This window comes from Panthera pardus, unplaced genomic scaffold (genome assembly GCF_024362965.1).
Source record: "Panthera pardus isolate Hobbes unplaced genomic scaffold, ASM2436296v1 HiC_scaffold_24, whole genome shotgun sequence".
NCBI classification, from domain to species: Eukaryota; Metazoa; Chordata; class Mammalia; order Carnivora; family Felidae; genus Panthera; species Panthera pardus.
Genome location: NW_026526810.1, coordinates 124,286,521 through 124,308,334, shown reverse-complemented (window position 1 = coordinate 124,308,334; position 21,814 = coordinate 124,286,521). Strand labels below are relative to the sequence as shown.

The following is a 21,814-nucleotide window of genomic DNA, read 5'->3' as shown; positions in this document are numbered from 1 at the left end:
ATATAACGCATATTAAAAACATGAGTTTCTTTTTTTAAAAAATCATAGCATTTCTTTTTAACATACCATTTTCTCTTACAGAAAGTATAGCCTTCTGTGTAAAGAAATCTCTCATTTGAGTTATAGATTATTAAAATGTGATATGGGAAAGGAAGGTATCAACCCTTTGTGGTTTAACTAAGTGGCAGCACAGTGCAGTGGAAAACACCTGGGCATCGTTGGGGTCTGGATACAAATTCTGAACCTGCCATGGCCATGTGACTCCAGGGGAGTCTTTTAAGCTCAAGCAGCCCTGGGTTCCATTAGAATGTAAGCTGCATGAAGTAGACGTTTTGTTTTATTCACTAACATCCTGTGCCTACAACAGTGCCTGATACGTAGCAGAAGTTCAGTAAATGAACCAACAGTTGTATAAAAACACGAGTCAGGAAGGTGAGGGAAATGTACGTGGCAGGGTTGTTGGGAGAACTCGAGATGGTGTATAGGAGCACCTGGAACAGGGGCTAGCACTTACGAGCACTCAAAAATGACTACTTCTATGGGGCGCCTGGGTGGCTCAGACGGTCAAGCATCTGACTCCGGATCTCGGCTCAGGTCTTGATCTCACGGTTCGTAAGTTCAAGCACAGAGCATGCTCAGGATTCTCTCCTTCCCTCTCTCTCTCTCTCTCTGCCCCTCCCTCCCTCTCAAAATAAATAAACTTAAAAAAATAATGTTTAAGAAAATGACAACTTATTTCCCAGCAGAAATGCAAGTTAGGATAGCTTGATGTTCGTGCTATAAAAAATGACATTTTTATAATGTCTTCTGGTCTATAAAGAGTCTTTACACAGCAAATATTTTTAGCCATTTCCTTACCCTTGAAACTCACCTTGTTAAAAAGAAAGATTTCCAAGTAAAAGTTATCAGATACTTTTTATCTGTTTTTCCTCTTGTTATTGAAAACGGCGCTCCTTTTAGCTCTTGGTCATTAACTGACTTGTAACACAGTATTAACAGTTGTATTTTCCCCACATTGTTCACCCATATCCCTAATTTTATAGCAATAATGACAGGATTTCTTTGCAATAAAAGCCAATTACTAAATCCCTCCTCAACCAGGCGTTACTTAAGGAGTATTTTTTCATGACTAAATATCATATTTTAAAAATAAAATAATTCTGTAATCTATAACAGATAATCTATAATGCAATCTATAATATTAAGTTTAGTCCATATCCAGTGATAAATTTCTTTACAGTGTATCAAACTATCCCTTCAAGTGAAAGACATGTGTATGTAATGTTTAAAAAAATCGCTTCTTTCAAAACGTTAGAATTTCTTATCTGTATTTTAAAAACCAAGAAAAAGAAACAGATCAGATGAGGAATTGATAAAGAAAGAAAATACCTTATCAGAGACCGTTGCAAAATTAAAATGTGGCTCGTACATATGGGGTGCTAAGGATGAGGCAGTTTGTAACAGTGCTCTTGCCTGTATTTAAAAAAAGAAAAAAAGGAAAGAAAAGAAAACCAAGGATATATGAACATCTATCAGCAGTATATTTGTAATTATGGGTTTTTTTGTTTTTTGTTTTTGTTTTTGGTAAAAGAGTCTTTTATCCAAGATAGGACCTTAATAAACATGATCCTGTGATAAATACAGATGACACGCCTCATGAAACACAACTTACCGAAATACAATACTTATATCTTGCCAAAATTATATTAATAATAAAATTGCTTCAAAATATGAAGAAAATTAAGAGTAGTTATAAAGTCAAGAATCATTGTTCTTGTAAAGTTTATATTTTAATACGACAAATCAAAATACAATCTTCTCAATGCAAAAAAAAGGCTTATTCTAGTTTTATTGCTGTTGATTGATTTCTTAGGCTTCTAATGACTCGTTCTCTGATGCTACAGAAAACAATTAAAAATAGTAAATTTCTAAGCCCCAAGTTCTGTGCTGGAGAATGGTGATGAGCATTTAATACACTGTTGACCTCACAGTAACAAGTGAGTGCAACTGAAAATGACAAGCTCTCTGTCATCTCATGTACTCAAGAAGCAAAATTCGCATCATTTTTCATCCCCTACAGGCTCAAACGATCATGCATTGCAGGGACCACTGATAGACAAGAGATGCTCACACATTCATTGTTAGGACCACAGACTCCCCATTCCACACTGCTGAATATCCCTCCAACGTGTAACTAAACCCAAAACCTCCATCCATGACCTGTGGACAAATTGTGCATCTTTTTTTTTTTTTAATGGAAAGTAACATATGGGATGGTAGATATTGATTTGTTTGTTTTATGATTAGCTATTTTTCTTTCAATTGATGTATAATTTTTAATAATAAAATAGGGGTTAGTAGCATGAAATCTTTCACCAAAACATTTCAAATTGGTTGAATACTAGAGAAACTGTAATAAGTAGGAAACAAAGATCACTGACATGGGGACAGAGAAAAATCACAAAAGCACTTGCTTCATATGGAGATAGGTCAAGTTCCATGGCAGAATAAGTTCCCATTTGGAGTACAGTTGACCCTGGAACAACACGGGTTTGAACTGCATGGGTCCACTTGCATGTGGATTTTTCCAATACATACAGGACAGTACTATTAATGTGTGTTCTCTCCCTTATGATTTTCTGAATAACATTTTCTTTTCTCTAGCTTACTCTACTGTAGACTACATGTAACATACAAAATATATGTGCATATAACACACAAGATAACATATAGTACATGTAACATACAAGACAATGTGTTGATGGACTGCGTACGTTCTTGGTAAGGCTTCTAGTCAACAGTGGGTTCTTAATTAAGTTTTGGGGGAAGGTCAAAAGTAAAACTTGAATTTTCAACTACATGAAGGGGTCAGCAGCCCTAATCCTGTGTTGTTCAAGAGTCATCTGTAGTTAGTTTTTGTTTATAAAATACAAATCTGTCTTATTTGGGGGAACTGATGACATAAAGGTAATGTCCAAGGATGTTCATTTCCTTGTTTTGTTACAAGTTTATCGCTGTGCTTAGGAGACCAGGTTAGAGGTTAACATTCCTGCCATGGTGTTCACTATGTCACTTACCTCCTGGAATCCCTGTTTCTTCATCTCTAAAGTTCGGAATGCAATACTTATCTATCCTCGATTGTCACTAATACTGTATAAGTGTATTTAGCCTTTTAAACTTCTTTTTTATGATAAAGTGATTTTTTAAGCGTCTGCCCCGTGCTCAATACTATGCTACCAAGCCAAGTGCTTTACGTGCATAATCGGCGAATCCTCCCCAAACACCTGCAGGTTCCGTTATTAACCCCATTTTATATACTGTTCATTCATTTCACAAATACTGGCCCAGCACCTACCACCTGCCAGACACTGTTTTTGATGTTGAACATCTGGCAGCTGGAAGAGAAACAAGGTCCCTATTTTCATGTGGCTGCCATGCCACATTACATATACATATGAACATATTTGATAAAATAAGTACTGTGAAGGAAAAAATAGGAGATGTGACAGTGGCGGAGGGCTCCTTTAAACCGATGTTTGAAATGACCTTTGTAGGGAGGTGGCAATTAAGCTAAGACTCAAATGACAAAAAGAAGAAAAAGTCGCCGCAGGATCTGAAAGAAGAACATTCCAAAGGCCGTAAAGTAAGAACAGGCACAGCGTATGTGCAGAGCAGACTTCTGGATGTGTCCAGAAGTCTGAGAGTTGGCAGGAAGGGAGAAGTAACAAAACGTGTGGTCTGACAGAGAGCCAGAGGCCAGATGATGCGGGCCCTGTAGGCCAAGGTTTGAATCCATATTTCATTCCAAGCAAAAAGGAAAGCATTTGGAGGATGCTGAGCAAAGTAGTAGAAAATTATTGTTTGATTTGATTTTTTTTTTAAGTAGGCTTCATGCCCAGTGCAGAGCCCAACACGGGGCTTGAGCTCACAACCCTGAGATCAAGACCTGAGCTGACATCAAAAGTTGGATGCTTAACTGACTGAGCTACCCAGGTGCCCCCAAATCTTTCTTGTTTAAAAACAAAAATCCCTTCGGCCGTTGTGAGGAGGATGTGTTATAGGGTACAATTACTTGCTGATGCAAGTGGAGACCAAAAGAGCAGCTAGGACAAAGATGAAGTCAAGCTTTCGCTTTTTGCAGATGACATGATATTATACATGGAAAATCCGATAGACTCCACCAAAAGTCTGCTAGAACTGATACATGAATTCAGCAAAGTTGCAGGATACAAAATCAACGTACAAAAATCAGTTGCATCCTTATACACTAACATTGAAGCAACAGAAAGACAAATAAAGAAACTGATCCCATTCACAATTGCACCAAGAAGCATAAAATACCTAGGAATAAATCTAACCAAAGATGTAAAAGATCTGTATGCTGAAAACTATAGAAAGCTTATGAAGGTAATTGAAGAAGATATAAAGAAATGGAAAGACATTCCCAGCTCATGGATTGGAAGAATAAATATTGTCAAAATGTCAATACTACCCAAAGCTATCTACACATTCAATGCAATCCCAAAAGAGCAGCTAGGAGACTCCTGTAGTCGAGTTCAGGCAGGAGAGGAGTACAGTTTGGAGAAGGGTGGCAGTGGTGGAGAAAAGTGGCCACATCTGGGATGTGACCTGGAGAAAGAACTGACAGGGCTTGTCAGACATGATGGGGTGAGGTGGAGGAACTGAGTGCTTTCAAGGTTGGCTCTTAGGATTTTGGTTTGAGCACCCAGCTGGTCACAGTTCACAATTCACCAATTGTGTCACAGTTCACTAAGACAGGGAAGACTTGGGGCGATGCAGGTTTGTCCTGACAAAACCAAAGGTTAAGAAAAAACCAGAAAGGTTAAGTAACTTGTCCAAGGTCACATCACTCATGTGACAGAGCTGGGATTCAAATCCAGGCCAGTGAGCCTCTAGAGCTCAATTTTATAAACTATAGCATGTAAAGATAGCTACCCCTGACGACGTTTCTGTGGAGAAACCGGATTAGCCACTGAGCCACTGTAGTTCACTGACCTGCTCCACGTGGCCCTTCCGCATCTCCAGCACGGCCAGGTTGTTGTAGGCCTCAGCGTGGTTATTGTTGTTGACCAGAGCGAGCCTGAAGCACTGATGGGCCAAATTCGTATCTCCGATGCCCTTGAAAAGAAAAGCATACCCGTTGGGAGGAGCACTGGGTGTTGTATGGAAACCAATTTGACAATAAAGTTCATATAAAAAAAAAAAAAAGGGAAGAAAAAAAAGCTTGTATTCGCACCCGCGGATCCACACGCTTCCTCCCTTCTTTCCTCACGTGAGTCTTTGCTGCTACCAAGCAACAAGTACCGATCATAATCAAGTGTGAATTGTAGGTAAGAGGATTTAACTTGAGAAAACAAAATGAGTTCTGGTGACCCTTAGAAATCGCTACATTGCTACACAAGCCCATAACCAAACCTGGATTGATGGGATCTGAAAATGTCTTCAAACTAATTTATGGCTACCTTTTCTACACCGGAAATAATACGAGAGAGAAAAAACCTACCACAGCCACATGTCCCAAGTTGTACCAGACATCAGCTGCCTCTTCTTCGTTTTCAGCCAGAGCAAGGGCACGTTCAAATGAGGTCAGAGTCATATCATACTGCTGGGCATAGAAGCAGCAGAGTCCCAGATTGTTAAAAAGCTGGCAGTTATAGACACCCATCTGCAGGAGCCGCCTTTTTGAAAAAGAGCATATATTGGTGTCAGACCAACTTGATAAATATTAAGACCTATTTTTTTTTTACAAAGTTAGAAATGAATGTTTTATAATTTTTAACATGCCCAAGGAATAGAAATAGAAAGTATTATAGTAAATGAAAAAACATTCCGCAAATACAAAAGTGTGTCTTTTTTAATGTTACTAGTCACGGGAAATATGTCCAGAGGACAAAGTCTGAAGCAACGTACATGAGTTTTTTCCTCCAAAAGCTCTGTTAGAGAACCAAAATACAAAAGAGTGACCTAAAGGAAAACCCAAAGCATTTTGCTTCATAAAGTTTTGGTGACAATTAGTAAACCCCTAATACCCCTAATCTAATTTAAGAGCTGTGTTTAGGATTTACCCCCAAGTTTTCAGCTGAATTGAATCTTGGTTTTGGTTATCTGTACTTCGTCATTTAGCTGTGTCTAGGGACCTTCTGATGAGCTTCCATCGAGGAAGACAAGACCATCAGTGGATCCCTACATTATTCACTTAGCTTTCATGCTAGGGCTCAAAAAACCCGTTTGCTTCTATGCATCATTAATCCCAAAGGACAATGGGCAATAGAGTTCAAATAAGCCAAGGAAAATCCACCCCAGATGCCCTGAGGAAAATCCATGACCCATTTGGGGGATGGAGGTGTAGAGTCAGCTGCATATGCCTAAGGCAGCATTCATTTTATATTTTATGCTTCTAACATATATTTGGAAAGAACTCTCGTCAGCTGCCAGTTATCTCCTGGTATATCAGCTAGGGGTGGAAGAGAAAATCAAAATTTAAAAATTAATCTCAGAAACCATCTGTAGGATGAAATAAGGATGTTCTCAAAAGAGAACCAGAGATAAGAACATATTTAGACTTTGAAAAATTATTTGGACAAGAGTTGACAACACTTCACAGAAGAGGGGAACCTGTTTCAGGTCCTCATCAGAGCTCAGAAGCTGGCATCCACTGCTCTTTGCAAATCTTGTCACTATTTCAGCTTCGGGGCCTTTATATTGTATGTGGTGGGATTAATGGAAGCAGTGGGTGGCTGATTCATACAATGCCATGGTGTTAAAAACTCAATTATCCAGGTATGTTTCTGCAAGATGCCAATATCTGAGCATGTTCAAATTATTAGATGTCCCTTTAATGCTCATCAAACATCTGGGTGCTTGAACTTTTAGTCTCCTATAGACGTGGTCTATGCATTACCTGTCTACATTTTCATTCCATTATAGTTTCACCAGTATTTCACAGGAAAGGAGTTCTACAAAAAGACTGTAAAGCACACCTGTAAAACCGGAGAGCTATTTCTGGTTGATCAGAATAAAAGTGGTTGCTTCCAATGCATGCAATGGCTTCCACATGAGTATTGTCCTGTTTCAAAACTTCTTTGTAGTATTCAGCTGCTGATGAAATATTGTTCATTTCCTATTCTCCATCAAGAAGAAGAGTGACACTTTATTGCTGAGAAAAAAAAATTTTTTTTTCTGGCTGATTTATTTTACTTGATTCAACAAATATTGAGAGCCTATTATGTGCCAGACTCCGTTCTAGGCCCTGAGGACACAATGCAAACAAAAAGATAAAGTTGCTATCCTCAAGGTTACAGTGGGTAGGAAGAGAAGCAAATGAACAAGTAGGTAATATAATGTCAGGCAAGTCTAACGGATGTGAATAGAGGCGAAGAGAGAGGGAAGGAAGGATGGAACCAAGAAGCAGCATGGTTGTATTTACATTTTTAAAGAATAACTTGGTGGCTACACACAGGAGACACAAAAGGGGAGAAGAGCGGTAGCAGAGAGACCGGGAGTCCTCCTGATAATCATAAATCAATGCATTTAACGTTATTACTGTCTTAGCTCTCAAATCCACCTTCAAGGCCAGTGCAGGCTCCACAGCCCTCATGAAGATATCCCTAAGGCCCTCACTTCACATAACTCTTTCCGCCTCTCAATTTATAGGACACTCATTGCGGGAACCTCTCACTCATTCTTACCAGATGACAACTCCTATCTTTTGTTAGATTTTAATCATAACATATTTTATTGTGAGAAGCAAGCACCACACAATGCTTTCTTATTACACAGAATTTTTTTTAACCTCTGTGGACCTCAGTATGGTTTTTTATTTCAGGACTTTATTATTTTTAGAGCAGTTTCAGGTTCACAGCACAGCTGAGGGGACGGTACAGAGATTAAATGCATTTTGTTATTCAGTATCAAAAAATGACCTCCATTATCACCAATATCATCAATATTTAGCAATATGAAACCAGTTTTGACCTTGTGGACCCTCTGACAGGGTCTTGGGGATCCCTGGGAATCCCTGGGCCACACTTTGAGAAATATTGATATTAAAATATTTGAGGCCTTTCTTCCCACTCCTACTCGCTCATTCCCAGAAGGCAAACTCAGCATGCTTGTCTCAGCCCCTTCTGGACCTCTTTGGAAGCCAACCTGCCTGTCACATGCCCCCCTGTTCTTCCCTGCCAGGTGGAGGGGGCTCTCCCAGGGACAGAAGTTCTGCAGGTTGCACAGTCATGTCTGGGTGGATAAGGCTGTCTAACTCAGAGACTATCAAGTCCTTTTGGTCACACATCTAAAGCCACATGCTCCAATTCTGCTGTTATCAGTAATAAAGTTAATGGTTTATCTTCCATTTTTCTGAATCTTGTATCACCTGGAGTGATGAAGGGGGGTGATATTGATTCGTTCCATAAAACCCCAGTAAAACATTTCTGAGTTGATCCAAACTCATGCTGGATGTATATCTGTTCCCATACTTTATATTTGAAATTCTTATTCAAAGTCCTGCCAGGATTTAGTTCTTTAAGAGAAGAGGCATTTTCATTCATTGTTTGTAGCTAAAAAAATAACTAATTTTTTTTTTTCAAAACACAAGGCTGATATATTCATTAGTTGTGAGGTCATTCTCTCCTGTATTTTACACTGCTTTTACGTGCAGCTATTCCAAATATCCTTTAACATTTTAGGAATATAAGAACCCATTGAAAAGCATGAATAATAAAGACTTTCATTAGAAGTGTATTTTCTACTTTTTGGTAAAACAAAAGCCTTGTAAGACTTGAAAGAACACATGACATTGAAAGCACCTCACTCCCCACCCCCGCACACACACCAAATCCTTCCTTCCTACAGACTGAATGTTTCTGTCCCCCCTAAATTCATATTCATATTCTCCAAGGCGATAGTATTTGGAATAGAGTCTTTGGGAGGTATTTAGATCATAAGGCTGAAGCCCTTAAAGAAGAGACATCAAAGAGATGATCTCTCTCCCCACCATGTAAGGATGTAGAAAGAAGGAGTTTGTCTACAGAGCAGGAAAAGAGCCCTCCCCAGGAAATGAATTGGCCAGCACCTTGATCTTAGACTTTCCAGCCTCCAGAATTGTGAGAAATAAATTTATGTTCTTTAAGCCACCCAGTTTATGGTATTTTGTTACAACAGCCTGAGCAGATTAAGATTCTATCCTTCCAAAGAAGAATCTCCACACCTAGGCAGCAACCTGACCACTGAATTTAATGGCCCCATGAGACATGGGCCCCATGAACATGACTTTTATGGTTTCTGGGGTAACAACATCCCACAGTGAAGGGCTTCAGTGTTACAGCTGCCAAAGTTGGTGTATCAGTCTGCTTGGGCTGCTATGACAAAATACCATAGACTAGGTGGCTTAATCAACAGAAATTTATTTTCCCACAGATTTGGAGGCTATAAGTCCAAGATCAAGATGCCAGTATGGCAGGAATCTAGTGAGGACTCTCTTACTGGCTTATAGAGGGTCACCTTCTCACTGTGTCCTCATATGACAGAGAGGAAGGGAGACAGAACTAGCTACCAGCACACTCTGGTGTCTCTTCATTCAAGGGCATTAATCCCACCATCAGAGCCCCACCCTCACAACCACCTCTAAACCTAATTATCTCAAAAGGCCTCAACTCTGCCATCACACTGGGGGTTAGAGCTTCAACATAGTAATTTGGGAGGGACACAATTCAGTCCAATGCAAAAAGACTCCAGCCTGAATGGATAATTGTTTCAAGACTTTCAGTTCTCTAAAATTAGTCCTATAAAATTATTTGGGAGTGTTTGTACACTTGATTGATGGGCACATAATTAATTTATGTAACCTTGAGGAGTTTTAGACTGAAACTAATTTTTTTGGCAGTCTCATATGTAGTTTTTCAAATGTGTTATTGTAAAATATGTGTTTATGCTAAATAAATGTAAACATTGCAAAAAGTTATAAAAGTCCCTTCCCCAAATCCAGTCACAGAGGTTCTGTGAATAGTTTCTTGAGTATTTTTCAAGAAATTCTGTTCATATATGTGCACACATATATATATGTGGGAACAGCCAAATATATAAATCGATCACAAACATAAAGAAACTCATGGATAGTAATACCATAATGGTAGGAGACCTCAACACCCCACTCACAGCAATGGACAGATCATCTAATCAAAATATCAACAAGGAGGGGTGCCTGGGTGGCTCAGTCAGTTGAGCATCTGACTTCAGCTCAGGTCATAATCTTACAGTCCATGAGTTCGAGCTCTGCATCGGGCCCTGTGCTGACAGCTCAGAGCCTGGAGCCTGCTTTGGATTGTGTGTCTCCCTCTCTCTCTGCCCTTCCCTCGCTCATGCTCTCTCTCACTCTCAAAAATGAATAAATGTTAAAAAAAATTTTTTTTTTTAAATCAACAAGGAAACAATGGCTTTGAATGACACATTGGACAAGATGGACTTAACAGATATATTCAGAACATTTCATCCTAAAGCAGCAGAATATACATTCTTCTCCAGTGCACATGGAACATTCTCCAGAATAGACCATATACTGGGACACAAATCAGCCCTAAGTAAGTACAAAATGATCAAGATCATACCATGCACATTTGCAGACCACAACTCTATGAAACTCGAAATCAACCACAAGAAAAAATTTGGAAAGGTAACAAATACTTGGAGACTGAAGAACATCCTACTACAGAATGAATGGGCTAACCAAGAAGTTAAAGAGGAAATTAAAAAGTATATGGAAGCCAATGAAAATGATAACACCACAACCCAAAACCTCTGGGACGCAGTAAAGGCAGTCATAAGAGAAAAGTATATAGCAATCCAGGCCTTCCTAAAGAAGGAAGAAAGATACACAACCTAACCTTACACCTTAAAGAGCTGGAAAAAGAACAGCAAATAAAACCCAACAACAGCTGAAGACAGGAAATAATAAAGATTAGAGCAGAAATTAATGCTATCGAAGCCAAAAAAAACAGTAGAACAGATCAATGAAACCAGAAGCTGGTTCTTTGAAAGAATTAACAAAATTGATAAACCATTAGCCAGTTTGATCAAAAAGAAAAAGGAAAGGACCCAAATAAATAAAACCAAGAATAAAAGAGGAGAGATCACAACCAACACAGCAGAAATAAAAACAACAACAAGAGAATATTATGAGCAATTATATGCCAATAAAATGGGCAATCTGTAAGAAATGGACAAATTCCTAGAAACATATACACTACCAAAATTGAAACAGGAAGAAATAGAAAATGTGAACAGACCCATAACCAGTAAGAAATCGAATTAGTAATCAAAAATCTCCCAAAAAAACAGACTCCAGGGCCAGATGGCTTTCCAGGGGAATTCTACCAAACATTTAAGGAAGAGTTAACACCTTTTCTCTTGAAGATGTTCCAAAAAATAGAAATGGAAGGAAAACTTCCAAACTCTTTCTATGAAGCCAGCATTACCTTGATTCAAAAACCAGACAGACCCCACTAAAAAGGAGAACTATAGACCAATATCCCTGATGAACATGGATGCAAAAATCCTCAACAAGATATTAGCCAAGTGGATTCAACAATACATTAAAAAAAATTATTCACCACGACCAAGTGGGATTTATACCTGGGATGCAGGGCTGGTTCAATATCCGCAAAACAATTAACATGATTCATCACATCAATAAAAGAAAGGACAAGAACCATAAGATCCTCTTAATAGACACAGAGAAAGAATTTGGCAAAATACAGCATCCTTTCCTGATAAAAACCCTCAAGAAAGTAGGGGTAGAAGGAGACTACCTCGAGATCATAAAAGCCATATGTGAATGACCCAATGCTAATATCATCCTCAATGGGGAAAAACTGAAAGTTTTCCTCCTAAGGTCAGGAACAAGACAGGGATGTCCACTCTCCCCACTGTTATTCAACATAGTATTGGAAATCTTAGCCTCTGCAGTCAGACAACACAAAGAAACAAAACGCATCCAAATCGGCCAGGAGGAAGTCAAACTTTCACTCTTCGCAGATGACATGATACTCTATATGGAAAACCCAAAAGATTCCACCAAAAAACTGCTAGAATTGATTCATAAATCCAGCAAAGTTGCAGGATATAAAATCAACGCACAGAAATCGGTTGCATTCCTATACACCAACAATGAAGCAACAGAAAGAGAAATCAAGGAATCGATCCCATTTACAGTTGCACAAAAAAACCATACAATACCTAGGAATAAATCTAACCAAAGAGGTGAAAAATCTATACATTGAAAATGATAGAAAGCTTATGAAAGAAATTGAAGACACACAAAAAAATGGAAAAAGATTCCATGCTCCTGGATAGGAAGAACAAATATTGTTAAAATGTCGATACTATCCAAAGCAATCTACATATTCAATGCAATCCCTATCAAAATAACACCAGCATCTTCACAGAGCTAGAACAAACAATCCTAAAATTTGTATGGAACCAGAAAAGACCCTGAATACTCAAAGCAATCTTGAAAAAGAAAACCAGAGCAGGAGGCATCACAATCCCAGACTTCAAGCTATACTACAAAGCCGTCATCATCAAGACAGTATGGTACTGGCACAAAAACAGACACTCAGATCAATGGAATAGAATAGAGAACCCAGAAATGGACCCACAAACGTATGGCCAACTAATCTTTAACAAAGCAGGAAAGAATATCCAATGGAATAAAGACAGTCTTTTTAGCAAGTAGTGCTGGGAAAACTGGACAGCGACATGCAGAAGAATGAACCTGGACCACTTTCTTACACCATACACAAAAACTCAAAATGGATGAAAGACCTCAATGTAAGACAGGAAGCCATCAAAATCCTCAAGGAGAAAGCAGGCAAAAACCTCTCTGATCTTGGCCACAGCAACTTCTTTTTTTTTTTTTAATTTTTTTTAATGTTTATTTATTTTTGAGACAGAGAGAGACAAAGCATGAATGGGGGAGGGGCAGAGAGAGAGAGGGAGACACAGAATCGGAAGCAGGCTCCAGGCTCTGAGCCATCAGCCCAGAGCCCGACGCGGGGCTTGAACTCACGGACCGCGAGATCGTGACCTGAGCTGAAGTCGGACGCTTAACCGACTGAGCCACCCAGGCGCCCCGTCCACAGCAACTTCTTATTCAACACGTCTCCAGAGGCAAGGGAAACAAAAGCAAAAACGAACTACTGGGACCTCATCAAACTAAAAAGCTTCTGCACGGCGAAGGAAACAATCAGCAAAACTAAAAGGCAACCTACAGAATGGGAGAAGATATTTGCAAAGGACATATCAGATAAAGGGTTAGTATCCAAAATCTATAAAGAACTTATCAAACTCAACACCCAAAAAACAAATAATCCAGTGAAGAAATGGGCAAAAGACATGAACAGACACTTCTCCAAAGAAGACATCCAGATGGCCAACCGACACATGAGAAAATGCTCAACATCACTCATCATCAGGGAAATACAAATCAAAACCACAATGAGATGCCACCTTACACCTGTCAGAATGGCTAACATTAACAACTCAGGCAACAACAGATGTTGGCGAGGATGCAGAGAAAGAAGATCTCTTTTGCATTGTTGGTGGGAATGCAAGCTGGTGCAGCCACTCTGGAAAACAGGATGGAGGTTCCTCAAAAAACTAAAAATAGAACTACCCTATGACCCAGCAATTGCACTACTAGGAATTTATCCACGGGATACAGGTGTGCTGTTTCGAAGGGGGACATGAACCCCCATGTTTATAGCAGCACTATCAACAATACCCAAAGTATGGAAAGAACCCAAATGTCCATCGACGGATGAATGGATAAAGAAGATGTGGTTGGTGTATACACACACATACACACACACACACACACACACACACACAATGGAGGATTACTCAGTAATCAAAAAGAATGAAATCTTGCCGTTTGCAACTATGTGGATGGAACAGGAGGGTATTATGCTAAGTGAAATTAGTCCATCAGAGAAACACAAAAATCATATGACTTCACTCATATGAGGACTTTAAGAGACTAAACAGATGAACATAAGAGAAGGGAAACAAAAATAATATAAAAACAGGGAGGGGGACAAAACAGAAGAGACTCATAAATATGGAGAACAAACTGAGGATTACTGGAGGGGTTGTGGGAGGGGGGATGGGCTAAATGGGGAAGGGGCACTAAGGAAATGTCCTGAAATCAGTGTTGCACTATATGCTAACTAGCTGGGATGCAAATTAAAAAAAAAAAAATTAAAAAAAAATTCTGTTCATATATGTGCACACATACACACATGCATTTTTTACCCATAAACAGAATCATTCTACACATTCTGATACATGGTTCATTGTTTTCACTCAGTGTCTTGACTCTTTCCATATCAATACAAAGGGCTCTACCTTATTACTTTTTCATTTTTGCAGTTTTCCACCAAGACATAGACCACAATTTATTTAACCAGCCCCTTTTTGATGAAGTATTAGTTTGTTTCAATTTTTTTTTTTTTTGCCAAAAAAAAAAAAAAAAAAAAAAACCACTATAAAACCATCCTTGTACATATCTTTCTGAACTTGTATGAAAAGCCTTAAGGAAAATTCCTACAAGTGAAATTTCTGGGCCAAGGAACATACACCCTGGAAATTTCATCAGTACTTGTGAACTGCCTCCAAATGGATTTTGACAATGTACACTCCCAGCATCAGTGTTCATGTGTGGGATTCGTTCCTCCACAACCTTGACAACCCTACATGCCATGGAACTTCTCCATCTTTGTCAACCTGATTAAGGGGAAAAAGGCATCTCATTTTTGTTTTAGTTGTTTTTTCCTTAATTATGACTGAGGTGAGGCATTTAGTACACCACATATTTATATTTCTTTTCCTGTGAACTGCCGATTCATGTCTTCTGCCTATTTTCCTATCCTATCTTGTGCTATGTGGGGCTTGGGTGGAAAACTGCCCTCCTGGATACAAGAGAGCCGAGGGCAGAGATGTGGCTCTGAGGGATCTGTGGGGATCCCTGGGCACTGACTCGGCTTTCTCCTTTCAGATTTGACCAGTCTGCTGATGGGACTTAAGTTCAAAACCAGGAAAGCCCCGTGTTTATAAATATTTCCTTCAGAGGAAAAGTACGGATGATTTAAGTTCTTCCCAGATGGGTGTTACAAAGCCCCAGTATGAAAGGTGGTGGTGTGGCCGAAATGTAGCAGGAATTGGCTGTTGTCTCATCTCTAGGGTGACTTTATTTGCATGGAGAGCATCACAGCCACAATACAGGCAAGTAGGAAAATGAGGGCCTATGCAACAGCCACACCATGATTTTGACCCACAACTGCTCTGAGAAAATACCTCCTTTCCATAGGGGCTTACGTGACTAAATGCGAACCTGTAAGTTTGTATGCATGCACATTTGTGTGTGTATGTGTGTGCGCACATATGTGTCTAATTCTCCCACCAATCTGCCACCACCTGAAATTCAGCAATTTTTAAGCAACATACAGACTGAGGAAACTTAAAAAAGTAGTCTTTTGTCTGTCTCATGTATGACAAATATTTTCCCTGTTGGGTATTTTTACACTTTTTTTTTTGTTTGGTTGGTTTTATTTCTCTTTTCGTTTTTATAGAATATTTAACTATATAGAAAACTTATTTATCTAGAAAATTTAACTTTTATGTTCTCAAATTTATTAATCTTTTCTATTATGGCTTTCAGTTTTCTATCATGCTTAGAAAGGTCTTCCCATTCCAAGTCTATACAACTAATTCATCTGTGTCTTTTTGTTCTGAAACTTTCATGATTTTATTTATTTTTAAGTTTATTTATTTTGAGAGAGAGAGGGAGAGAGAGAGAGCATGAGTAGGGGAGAGGTAGAGAGAGATAATCCCGAGCAGGCTCCACACCATCAGCACAGAGCCTGACGCAGGGCTCAGACTCACAAACCATGAGATCATAACTTGAGCCGAAATCAAGAGTTGAACTCTCAAATGACTGAGCCACCCAGGTGCCCCTGGAACTTTCATGGTTTTAAATCTTTGAGTCATCTGGCAGTAACAGATTCTTTTAGTATAATCATTATTCATTATTCATCCAGCTCTATTTTTTCAATAATCCGATAATCCAACTGATTTAATAAGCAATCTTTATAATATTATAAATTTTCATATGTATGAACATACATAGACTCTATTTTGCTCCTTTAATCTATTCCTGCATCAGAATTGTTTACATTACAGTAACTCTAGGATAACTTTTGTTAATGTAGATTTTTTTTTAAATTTTTTAACATTTATTCATTTTTGAGAGACAGAGACAGAGTGCAAGTGGGGTTGGGGCAGAGAGAAAGGGAGACACTGAATCCTAAGCAGGCTCCAGGCTCTGACCTGTCAGCACAGAGCCCAACTCAGGTTCGAATTCAGGAACTGTAACATATGACCTGAGCCGAAGTCAGATGCTTAACTGACTGAGCCACCCAGGTGCCCCTTATTAATGTAGATTTAAAAAAATATTTTCAAATATGTAAATGTCACTTCAAGTCTATGAATAGCCATGGTATCATTTAAGTGATGTTTATCGGGGTTGTTTTGGAACTAATTTATAAAATACGAACTATAATTCGATTTTAGTTATTTAAAATAAAGTCGCTAATAACTTAAGGAGGTGAATGTTGCAGTGATTCTCAAACTCCGTTTCTACATCAGTGAGCTCAAACATACAAATGCCTGAGTCCCGCCTTTCAGGGCATCTGATTCAGGAGGCAGAAGGTGGGCCGTCCTGCTCAACCTCTCCTAAAGTCAGTTTTTCAACATAGTGAACCTCAAAAACCACTAGAATAATATTTGCTAGAGTAACATTTCTAATTTCAAACATCTTTAACAAAGAACAGTTCAAATTAGAGACCTGCCTGTTAAGTGGATAAACAGAATTCCTTGAGAATAATTAAAACCACAGCCAAATAAATTTAGCAAGAATACATTATTTTAAACAAGTTTTCTGCTCAAAATAAGCAATGAACAATAAACATGTTCATTTTTAAATAGGAAACACTGGAAAGACACAGGATCAAAATGAAAGAGATAAAAAGAACATGATGGAAGAGGATCCCTCCAGAGAAAAGCCTGATGTACATACAAAAATCCCTAAGGTGTATGTAATGTAGGCTGCAGTGCTAAGGAACAAACTTTACTTATTAACTCTGAATCTACAGTCACATAAAGAGAAAAAGAATACAATGGAAATCTGTCTTTATATGGTAAACTTTGGCACCAGGGAAATTAACTGTTAGATTCCAGGGGAAATACTGCATCTGACTATTTTAAGTTTGCGCATAGTCTCTGATCATGCTTCCTGCGGATGACAGATCGTCCCCACGATTTGGATGCTTTCTTCTCCACTTCGAGTGCCAACTCCAATTCCACTTTCCTCCCCAAACTTTTTCCTGTACACTTAGGAAAGGATATGGCCCTCCAACTCCTGGCTGGACCCAGAGCTGGAAAGGATGAAGGGAGCTAATTAAAGGGTCTATTCTCTGTCCCAGCCATAGCAACAGTGACTATAACAGAGGCTCGGAAGGAATTCTTTCAACCGGCAAACACGCGTCAAAGATTCCATAGTATGTCTAGCTGTTTCTGCCAGCACCTCCTGCCTAAGAAGGGCAGAAGGACTGAAATATGCAGAAGGCAGATCTTAAAGGTCAGAGAGCTCCGACTGTATTGAGGCAGTCCCCACTATGCGTGAATACCACTGCTCTCAAAAATTGATTCTCTTTCATTTCTTGAGCTTCTTGGTCAAAAGTTTGTTCATGTTCAACTTAGGGTTACACAAGTAAAGATACAGAGATACTAACACAGTATTTCATTTTTATTGAATCACCAAAGCCACCTACTTATGTGTTTATCAAATTTACATCTCAAAAGGGGAAACAATATTTTGAGACAATTTAAAAATAAAATTTGTGGGGTGCCCGGGTGACAGTTGGTTAAAGTGTCCAACTTCAGGTCATGATTGCACAGTTTGTGAGTTCGAGCTCAGCGTCAGACTCTGTGCTGAGAGCTCAGAGCCCGGAGCCTGCTTTGGATGCTGTGTCTCCCTCTGTCTCTGCCCCTCCCTTGGCTCTGTTTCTCAAAAGTAAACGTTGAAAAAAAATTTTTTTAATAAAATTGTTTTTATTTTTTAAATGTTCATTTATTTATTTTGAAAGAGTGTGGGGGAGGGGCAGAGAGAGGAGAGCCAAGAGAATCCCAAGCAGGCTCTGCACTATCAGCCCAGAACCTGATGCGGGGCTTGATCTCAAGAACCATGAGATCGTGACCTAAGCCGAAATCAAGAGTCAGACACTTAACCGACTAGGCCACCCAGATGCCCCAGGATATTTGTTTTTAATTTTAAAAGTAATGCATGTTCATGACAGAACATCTGGAAAATACAAAAAGTATGAAAAAGACAATAAAAATCATTCACATACTACTACTCAGATACAGCAACTATTAATAGCTCCCACTCTTTTCCTAACAAAATAATTTTAAAATATTGTCCCAGCATTTCAAGTAATTTAAGAGAGAACAGAGATGCTTCTTGTCAGTATTGTACTGGAAGTACTAAACAGTAAAAAAAATTTTAAGTGGCAAAATAATTGATGTGAAGAGATGAAACTGTGTTTGCAGATGATGACTATTTTATTTATTTAGAAAATCTAAGAGAATCTATGGGTAAGCTATTAAAATTTAAAAAAGGTATTAGGCCTGTTTTCTAGTGTCAAATCAACTTTAAAAAATTAATGTATTCCTACTCACCAGAAATAGTCAAATAGAAAATAACAAAAAAAAAAAAAAAGAAAGAAAAAAAGAAAAGGATTCCATCCACAGTTATATTTAGGAATAGATCTATGCAGGAAAGAGCATAATAGGTCTGAAACTGCTATTCTTAGGCCTGCTTGTTGTAAAGAACTTAATCAAACTCAACACCCAAAAAAACAAATAATCCAGTGAAGAAATGGGCAAAAGACATGAACACACACTTCTCCAAAGAAGATATCCAGATGGCAAACAGGCACATGGAAAAAATCCTCTGCATCACTCATCATCAGGGAAATGCAAATCAAAACCACAATGAGATACCACCTCACACCTGTCAGAATGGCTAAAATTAACAACTCAGGCAACAACAGATGTTAGCGAGGATGCAGAGAAAGAGGAACCTTTTTGCACTGCTGGTGGGAATGTAAACTGGTGCAGCCACTCTGGAAAACAGTATGGAGGTTCTTCAAAAAATTAAAAATGGATATGACCCAGCAACTGCACAACTAGGTATTTACCCAAGGGATACAGGTATGCTGTTTCAAAGGAGCACATGCACCCCAATGTTTACAGTAGCACTATCGACAACAGTCAAAGTATGGAAAGAGCCCAAATGTGGTGTGTATACACACACACACACACACACACACACACACACACAAACACAATGGAGTATTACTCAGCAATCAAAAAGAATGAAATCTTGCCATTTGCAACTATGTGGATGAAACTAGAGGGTATTATGCTAAGCAAAATTAGTCAGAGAAAGACAACTATCATATGACTTCACTCATATGAGGACTTTAAGATACCAAACAGATGAACACAAGGGAAGGGAAGCAAAAATAATATAAAAACAGGGAGGGGGACAAAACATAAAAGACTCCTAAATATAGAGAATAAACAGAGGGTTGCTGGAGGGGTTGTGGGAGGGGAGATGGTCTAAATGGGTAAGGGGCATTAAGGAATCTACTCCTGAAATCATTGTTGCACCATATGCTAACTAACTTAGATGTAAATTAAACAATTAAAAAAAAAAAAAAAAAAGGCCTGCTTATACGGTTGGCCCTTGGCTGGCACCTGAGAACTTGGAGGGTTTCTTATATTGATATAAAACTTCCCTCAAATGATAAGAGGGGCTCACACACCTAAACTATCTGTGTAAACAATGTGGTGCATAAATCTGATGTGGTGTGTGAATACCTGCTTTATTTCTTGGAGTCTGGGATTTTGGTACATGGTGGGCAGAAGGTGCCCATATGACCAACCCCCAGTAATAACATTGAGTATCAAGTCTCTGATAGACAATGCTTCATACATGTTGTCACTTTGTTACTAGAAGAATTAAATGTGTCCTGTGTGACTCCACTGGTGGAAGACTCCTAGTAACTTGTGTGCCTGATTTCCTCTGAACTTTGACCTGTGTGCCTTTTCCTTTTACTGAGTTTGCTTCATAGCCTTTTGGTATAATAAGTCTTAGCTGTGAGTGCCACTGAATGCTGAATCCTGAGTCCTTCTAATAAAGCACTGAACCTCAGGGTGGTTTTGGGAACCACCAAAATAACATCTTCCTGGAGAGAATTACAAAATATTCACTGAAGCACAAAACAAGACCTAAATAAATGGAGAATTATACATGATGGAGAGTGGGAAGAAAGGCAGCCCACCCACCCCATCATTCATATATTCAATGAAATTCCAATCAGTATGCCTGCAGGAGTTATTTTGATTATTGGTGGTTCTCAATAAGTCAATCCTAAAATCAACATGGAAAAACAAAGGATCAAAAATAACCATCTGTGAAGAAGAACAGGTGGTAGAATTTGTCCAACTTGGTAGAGGAATTATTGTAAAGCTACAGTAATTAGGCAACATGAAGGTATCTCAGTGGGGCTTTCCATGGAATCTGACAACATGATTCCAAAATTTGTAAGAATAAGCAAAAGTCCAAAATGGACAAAACATTCCTGATAAAGATGAACACAGAGCTGTGCCAAATGGTATTTGAGGCTTCAATACATAGGTGGTATAATATTGGTACAAGGATAGACAAACAGACCAACAGAATAGAATAGAATAGAATAGAATAGAATAGAATAGAATAGAATAGAATAGAATAGACAGCCCCTGAAACATACCTACCATGTATAGAAAAAAAGTTGATAATTTGACATTACAGACTTTGGAGAAGGATCAAAAGATGTGCTGTACAAAAAGCTATCTATAGGGGGAAACTCATTTAAACCCCTACTTCCTACCACACTTTATAGTCTTTTGTATGTTTTAAATACTTCATAAGAAAAACTTAGTTGACTAAACACATACACTAAAACTCTGACTCTGTTAGTAAACCACAGCCAGTGATCATAATTTTATAAACTGTTCTCCTTCCTAGGACCCCAAGGGCCTATGAGCTTCTTAAGTAGCGTTTAACTTCAATTTTACACCAACTTTTTGTTTTTGTTTTTGTTTTGTTTTTAATTTTTTTTTTAACATTTATTTATTTTTGAGACAGAGAGAGACAGAGCATGAATGGGGGAGGGGCAGAGAGAGAGGGAGACACAGAATCCGAAGCAGGCTCCAGGCTCTGAGCCATCAGCCCAGAGCCTGATGCGGGGCTCAAGCTCACGGACTGCGAGATCGTGACCTGAGCTGAAGTCGGACGTTTAACCGACTGAGCCACCCAGGCGCCCCATACACCAACTTTTTGAATAAGCCTTACCTCATAGATCCTGGCAATTCCACAAAGTAGGGTTACTTCTCCTGGAAACTTATCTAAGCCTTGTTTGAAAAGATTTAAAGCTGTCACTGGCTGATCCAATGAGACGTAAACCTAAAACCAAGATACATTTCAATAAAAGTACTCGCACTTAAAATAACAGTATTTGTTACAAGTTTATAATTACTGCTTAGTGACACATGATCTCCTAGATGTTACAGTAAGAAGTTAATGTCCAATAGTGATGTTATAGTTTTACCTTCACGTGTTGTATCTGAAGCATTT

General features: G+C 38.7%; 1 protein-coding gene across 5 annotated transcripts in view; it reads right to left on the bottom strand.

Annotated features, from left to right (window-relative positions):
• The window catches only part of TTC8 (tetratricopeptide repeat domain 8), a 59,914-nt gene that overhangs the window by 1,811 nt on the left and 36,289 nt on the right, over window positions 1-21,814 (bottom strand). For 4 of the 5 annotated variants that reach the window (XM_019461983.2, XM_019461985.2, XM_019461986.2 and 1 more), the window contains 5 exons: window positions 21,533-21,643; window positions 7,002-7,141; window positions 5,525-5,699; window positions 5,017-5,139; window positions 1,390-1,473 (listed from right to left, as the gene is read on the bottom strand). In XM_019461983.2, coding sequence (XP_019317528.2) covers window positions 1,390-1,473; window positions 5,017-5,139; window positions 5,525-5,699; window positions 7,002-7,141; window positions 21,533-21,643 — 633 coding nt within the window. The remainder of the gene's footprint in view (window positions 1-1,389; window positions 1,474-5,016; window positions 5,140-5,524; window positions 5,700-7,001; window positions 7,142-21,532; window positions 21,644-21,814) is intronic. The other variant, XM_019461988.2, reaches the window with a different exon arrangement.